The sequence below is a fragment of the Bison bison genome, unplaced genomic scaffold, assembly GCF_000754665.1.
Source record: "Bison bison bison isolate TAMUID 2011002044 unplaced genomic scaffold, Bison_UMD1.0 scf7180017864289, whole genome shotgun sequence".
Taxonomy (NCBI): domain Eukaryota; kingdom Metazoa; phylum Chordata; class Mammalia; order Artiodactyla; family Bovidae; genus Bison; species Bison bison.
In genome coordinates this window covers 11,674,907-11,680,868 of record NW_011494861.1, presented here as the reverse complement: position 1 = coordinate 11,680,868, position 5,962 = coordinate 11,674,907, and the positions used below count along the sequence as shown (strand labels likewise).

Here is a 5,962-nt window from a genome sequence, read left to right as displayed (position 1 = left end):
CACATGCCAGTGAGGATGTCAATACATCGACCGCGGGAAAAAAAAATGCATGAGGGTGAGGGGAACCATGCATCAGAGAAGACTCTTATACAAAGAGCTTTTCCAAATCAATAATAAAAAGCCAACAATCTAGTTTTCCGCAGATCGGAAAACAAACGAAAACAGAAATGGAGATGCGAAAAGATAAACAACACTTATGAGGATCAGAAGGATGAGAACCACTTCATTGGATAGTCCCGTAGCACCTGCGCTGGGCGGGACTGAAGGGGGGAGCAGGCAGACAGCGGAAAGATTCAAGCATTGTTATTGAAGCCAGTTTGGCCAAATCTCCCTCAAAGAGGATGCCTGATACTTCAGTCCAGCGAGTCCGCTCCTGGGACTCCAGTTACTAAGACATCTGCCTAAGTCTCCAGGCCCGCCCGGGCAGGGACAGCCACTTTTCCTCTGCCTGGTCCGTGAAACAGCCTGCCGGTGCAAAGACCGTGAGGCTGGAAGGTTGCCTTAGGGAAGGAAGGCGATGGAGAACTCAACCTATGTCCACCCCTCCCTCCACCCGTCTAATGGCAGAGGTCCGCGGGCCTGGACAGCCAGATCCCAAGACAGAGGACCTCACAGCCCTAAGGACCTGCGCCCCACCCGCTCTCCCACTTCGCAGCCAGCGTCCAGTCGAGGCCAGACAGGCAAAGGGGCCTGCGTGGCGTTGGAGAGAGGCAAGCAGATGCAGCCTGGGCAATCACGTTGGGCCGTTCGGCCCCCAGAAGATTCCGGGGCCGGGAAGGCTTGAAGGAGGTGACGCGGGCAGATCTTGGAGGGTTCTCAGATATAGGCGACGGGCGCGGCCTGGGGGGCTTCCTGGAGGTGGAGGCGGACGGAGCCCCAAAACATTGAGAGGATTCGCCCGCTAGGCAGCGTCCCCGAAACCGCGGGAGAGCGCGGGAGGCCGGGCGGGCGGCGCCGAGAAACAGCGGCTGCGGGCAAGCGGCGGGATTGAGGGACGCCAAGCCGGTCGCCACCGCGGAGCAGCCCTTCAGCCGCCCGGCATCGGCTGGTCTGTGCGTCCTCCGCGGATCGGCGGCGGGCCAGCGGCCGAACCCATGCAGCCGCGCAGCGAGCGCCCTGCCGGCAGGACCCAAAGTCCGGAGCACGGCAGCCCCGGGCCCGCGCCGGAGGCTCCGCCGCCGCCGCCGCCGCCGCAGCCTCCAGCGTGAGTGGGCCAGGGGTTAGGTTAGTGACTGGCTAGGGCCGAGTAGGAGGGAGGAGGGGCGCGCCAACCCTGGCAGGCTGCCGGGAGGGGGCGGCCTGGCGCCCTGCCGGTTCGTCGGACTGCGGAGGGTCCAGACCCTCTGCGTTATCCGCGCACACAGCCGGCGCGGGGTAGGGCATCCCGAGGTGGCTGCTCCCGGAGGTCTGACCCCACCCGCCGCCCTTGAATTCCGGCTGTGCCGCTCAAAGACTCGCGCGGCCTGTCTGCAGGATGAGGGATTAAGGGTCAAAAGAGGTTACATTGCCTGTCGATGTAGGGGTCCGCTTCAGGATCATCGGCCAGTACGCATCAGTTCACTTCGTCCACTTCCCACAGCCTGTGCGGAGGACACCGGACTCCGACGGGGGCGCGGGAAGGGTGGCCAACAATGGACAGAAAGCCTAGTCCCAAGGAGGGCCTAGGGAGCTGGGGGTGCTCCTGGGGGGAGGGAAGTATGTGCCTGAGCAGGGATCGTGGCAGAGGAAGCCGTACAGGTTCAACGACCGGGGTCTGGCATGGGAGCCGACCTAGAGCGGGAAGCAGGTTGGAGCAGAGTCTGGCTGGACTCCGAGGAGGCTTCCTGGCCGCGAGGCAGCAGAGTGGGTGGCGCCTGGAGAGCACATGGGGTCCCTAGGGGCATGGGTCCTTCATGGAAACTTGGTTCGGGCTTCTTTGGGGAAAGGTGGCTTCCTGGGTGCCCAGGCCCTGACCAAAGTCTCTAGGGTGGGTGAGCAGTTCTGTGCAGAGTACACCCTGACGGGTCACTGCCCATGTGCAGCCCTGAGGCAGAGCGTGCCCGGCCCCGGCAGGCCCGGCCCACAGCCCCCATGGAAGGCACAATGCAGCTGCTGAGCCGCGAGGGCCACGCTGTGTCCCACAACTCCAAGCGGCACTACCACGACGCCTTCGTGGCCATGAGCCGCATGCGACAGCGCGGCCTCCTGTGTGACATCGTCCTACACGTAGCTGCCAAGGAGATCCGGGCACACAAGGTGGTGCTAGCCTCCTGCAGCCCCTACTTCCACGCCATGTTCACAAGCAAGTACAGCCCATCTGGTCCGGGTGCTGGGGGGCTCTGCAGCTCTCCTGGCGTGGGCCCCAGCCTGACTTGCTGTCCCATACCGCCCCCCCCACCCCCAGACGAGATGAGTGAGAGCCGTCAGACACACGTGACACTGCACGACATCGACCCTCAGGCCCTGGACCAGCTGGTGCAGTTTGCATACACAGCGGAAATTGTGGTGGGAGAAGGCAACGTGCAGGTGTGGCGGCCTCAGCCTCACGACCCGTGCTGCCACGGTGCCAGTGCCTCCGCTTACCCCATGCCCCTAGCATCCTCTGTAGTGTGGCCACTCCTTCAGTCCTCACATCTGTTTCTCTGCCCCTGCTCCCCGGCCCTCTCTCCCACCTTGCCTCACAGACTCTGCTCCCAGCCGCCAGCCTCCTGCAGCTGAATGGCGTCCGAGACGCCTGCTGCAAGTTCCTGCTGAGCCAGCTGGACCCCTCCAACTGCCTGGGCATCCGGGGCTTCGCCGACACGCACTCCTGCGGTGATCTGCTCAAGGCGGCACACAGGTACGTGCTGCAGCACTTCGTGGACGTGGCCAAGACCGAGGAGTTCATGCTGTTGCCGCTGAAGCAGGTAACGTGGTAGCTGGGGAACAGCCTGGACCTTGACCCGGATCCTGACCCTGACCTAGTTCCTGGACCCCAGAGCCAGCCTTGGTCCCTGGCTCCATCATCTGCACCCTAAAGACCTGGTCCTTTGTCTCTCAACCTTTATCCCCAGTTTCTGACCCACATTCCAACCCAAACACTGTCCCTTGGGCACAACCACCCCCATTTTCTAACTCCACCCAAGCACTTACCATTGATTCCTGATGCTCTCCTGTCTTGATCACATTCTCCCTACTTGATCACCTACTCCCCCAGTAGTCACTGGTTCCACATCCCCAGGACGACCCTGGAATTGGCCCTCAGGAACTGGACCTGTGGCTCCTGACCCTGCTTGGCCCATCCTCATAGGAACACTGGGCCCCTTGGACTCTCCCTCCCAGGCACTTTCAGGGCTCCGTGGGCCCCAAGATCCTCCCCAAATCTCAGGTCTGAGGGTCCCCACCCCCAGGTGCTGGAACTGGTCTCTAGCGACAGCCTGAACGTGCCTTCAGAGGAGGACGTCTACCGTGCCGTCCTGAGCTGGGTCAAGCATGATGTGGATGCCCGGAGGCAGCACGTTCCTCGGGTGAGGCCAGGCCCGGCGGGCAGGGGGGCGGGGCCCACAGTGCTCAGGAGGGGACGCAATGGCTGAGGACCCAGCTGTGGCTGGGCTCTTATGTGCCCACAAACCCCACAGGGGTGATGCAGGCATGTGTCTCAAGAAGGTTCCAGGGTACCTGAGAGGGTCTCAGGACAGGGCCTGCTACCTGACTATAGCATCCACATCCCAGCTGATGAAGTGTGTCCGCCTGCCCCTGCTGAGTCGGGACTTCCTGCTGGGCCATGTGGACGCTGAGAGCCTGGTGCGGCACCACCCAGACTGCAAGGACCTACTCATCGAGGCCCTCAAGTTCCACCTGCTGCCCGAGCAGAGGGGCGTCCTGGGCACAAGCCGCACCCGGCCCCGGCGCTGTGAAGGCGCTGGTCCTGTGCTCTTTGCTGTGGGTATGCCCACCTGTCCTGTCCCATCCTGTCCCCCAAGCCCTGCCCCGTGTCCCTACCCATGAGCCTAGCACAAGCCCTACTCCCCAACCCTGTGCTAGTTCCATCCTGCACTCACCCCACATCTGCTCTTCCGTCCCCCACGGTGTGACCCACTCACCAGTCCCCGCCCCACTCGCCCTGGGAGCCTCCAGGCCCTCAATCTCGAGATGTGATAGAGCCTCCTAGCCAACTACCTCCCTGGGCCCTCGTCCTGCCCCGTCACCTCCCCATCCCTAGGTGGCGGGAGCCTGTTCGCCATCCACGGGGACTGTGAAGCATATGACACACGCACTGACCGCTGGCACGTGGTGGCCTCCATGTCCACACGCCGAGCCCGGGTGGGCGTGGCGGCAGTGGGGAACCGGCTGTATGCTGTGGGCGGGTAAGACTGGAGGCTGGTCTCAGGTCAGGGGCTTGGCGTGTGCCCACTGGGCCAGCCCTGACCAGCAGTGGACCCTCCCCTAGTTACGACGGGACTTCAGATCTGGCCACCGTAGAGTCCTACGACCCTGTGACCAACACCTGGCAGCCGGAGGTGTCCATGGGCACGAGGCGCAGCTGCCTGGGTGTGGCTGCCCTGCATGGGCTCCTGTATGCAGCTGGTGGCTACGATGGGGCCTCTTGCCTCAACAGGTAGTGGCCGGGGTCAGGGCCGGGTGGCCTTTCGGAGTTGGCTCAGCAGGTGTGGCTGCACCAGGACTGCAGGGGTCCTGCCTGCGGGGAGCCAAGGGGCACCCTGCCTGAGGTCACCAGGGTCCCCAATACCTTGGCCAGCCCAGTGGCATGTTCTTTCCTCTCTGGGGTCCTTCCCCCAGGGCAGGGGCTGGACCCAGGTGGACACTTGCCCAGCATTGTCCAGGCAGCCCGTGGCCCATGTCCACCCAGCATGGCCCTGCTTCCAGCTCCAGTGGGATTCTGGGGTCAGCCTCCGTGACTGCCTAGCATGGAATTTTAGTCATGCTTCAGGGGAGGGCAGGTCCTGGGGCCGGGACTGCCTTTCCTCCACTGCTCAAGGTCAGCCGCAGTCCTGGTGTCTACAGTGCTGAGCGCTATGACCCACTGACGGGAACGTGGACATCCATCGCCGCCATGAGCACACGGAGGCGATACGTGCGCGTGGCCATGCTCGGTGGGCGCCTGCACTGTGTAGCACCCAGCCCCAGGGGCTCTCACACACAACGGGGGCGCCATGAGTGTGTTCACTCCCTGCAGATGGAAACCTGTATGCCGTGGGTGGCTATGACAGCTCATCACACCTGGCCACCGTGGAGAAGTATGAGCCCCAGGTGTGAAATTCCCCAGTCACATATCCCTGTTCCCCAGAGGTGCTTGAGGTCAACACTCTGGCCACCCCTATCCCCCAGAGGGTCATCCCTCTATGTCCACGTTGTCTCACAGACTCCCCACCCTGGAGTAGAGGTCTGCACGTGTAGGGAGGGAGGCTGGTGGTGGGTCGGCCCCCAGCCCATCCCTCCACCTCAGGTGAACTCCTGGACGCCCGTGGCCTCCATGCTGAGCCGGCGCAGCTCGGCAGGCGTGGCAGTGCTGGAGGGGGCCCTCTACGTGGCTGGTGGCAATGATGGAACCAGCTGCCTCAACTCTGTGGAGAGATACAGCCCCAAGGCAGGCGCCTGGGAGAGTGTGGCGCCTATGAACATCAGAAGGTGCACAGGCCCCCAGAACTGTCACCACCATTGCCCTCTGTTCCTCCAACTAACAGGGCCTTACCCCTGCACAGCTTGTCCCCCACCTCCCTCCTGAGTCTCCCCTTTCAGGGCCCCGCCCCCCCATAGCCAAGGCCCCGCCCCAAAGACACCTCCCTAGGCAGTGCCCCCAGGCTTTTCCAGTGGCCACAGCTCCAGACCCTGGCCCTGCCCCCTCCTCACCCCAGGCCTCACCCCCTGCTCCTCCCCTTCCACCCTGTCCCCAGGAGCACACACGACCTGGTGGCCATGGATGGATGGCTGTACGCCGTAGGGGGCAACGACGGCAGTTCCAGCCTCAACTCCATCGAGAAGT

At 63.3% G+C, this 5,962-nt stretch overlaps 1 protein-coding gene across 2 annotated transcripts in view; it reads left to right on the top strand.

Annotated features, from left to right (window-relative positions):
• Positions 1-1,019: 1,019 nt before the first annotated feature.
• KLHL17 (kelch-like family member 17) overlaps positions 1,020-5,962 on the top strand; it is a 5,883-nt gene continuing 940 nt past the window's right edge. Inside the window, exons 1-12 of one of the 2 annotated variants that reach the window (XM_010850026.1) lie at positions 1,020-1,204; positions 2,022-2,281; positions 2,384-2,505; positions 2,664-2,885; positions 3,369-3,485; positions 3,691-3,904; positions 4,181-4,325; positions 4,409-4,576; positions 4,984-5,072; positions 5,156-5,229; positions 5,426-5,607; positions 5,874-5,960. In XM_010850026.1, coding sequence (XP_010848328.1) covers positions 1,095-1,204; positions 2,022-2,281; positions 2,384-2,505; positions 2,664-2,885; positions 3,369-3,485; positions 3,691-3,904; positions 4,181-4,325; positions 4,409-4,576; positions 4,984-5,072; positions 5,156-5,229; positions 5,426-5,607; positions 5,874-5,960 — 1,790 coding nt within the window. In that variant the 5' untranslated portion in view covers positions 1,020-1,094. Of the gene's footprint in view, positions 1,205-1,234; positions 2,282-2,383; positions 2,506-2,663; positions 2,886-3,368; positions 3,486-3,690; positions 3,905-4,180; positions 4,326-4,408; positions 4,577-4,983; positions 5,608-5,873; positions 5,961-5,962 lie in introns of those variants that run through there. The other variant, XM_010850025.1, reaches the window with a different exon arrangement.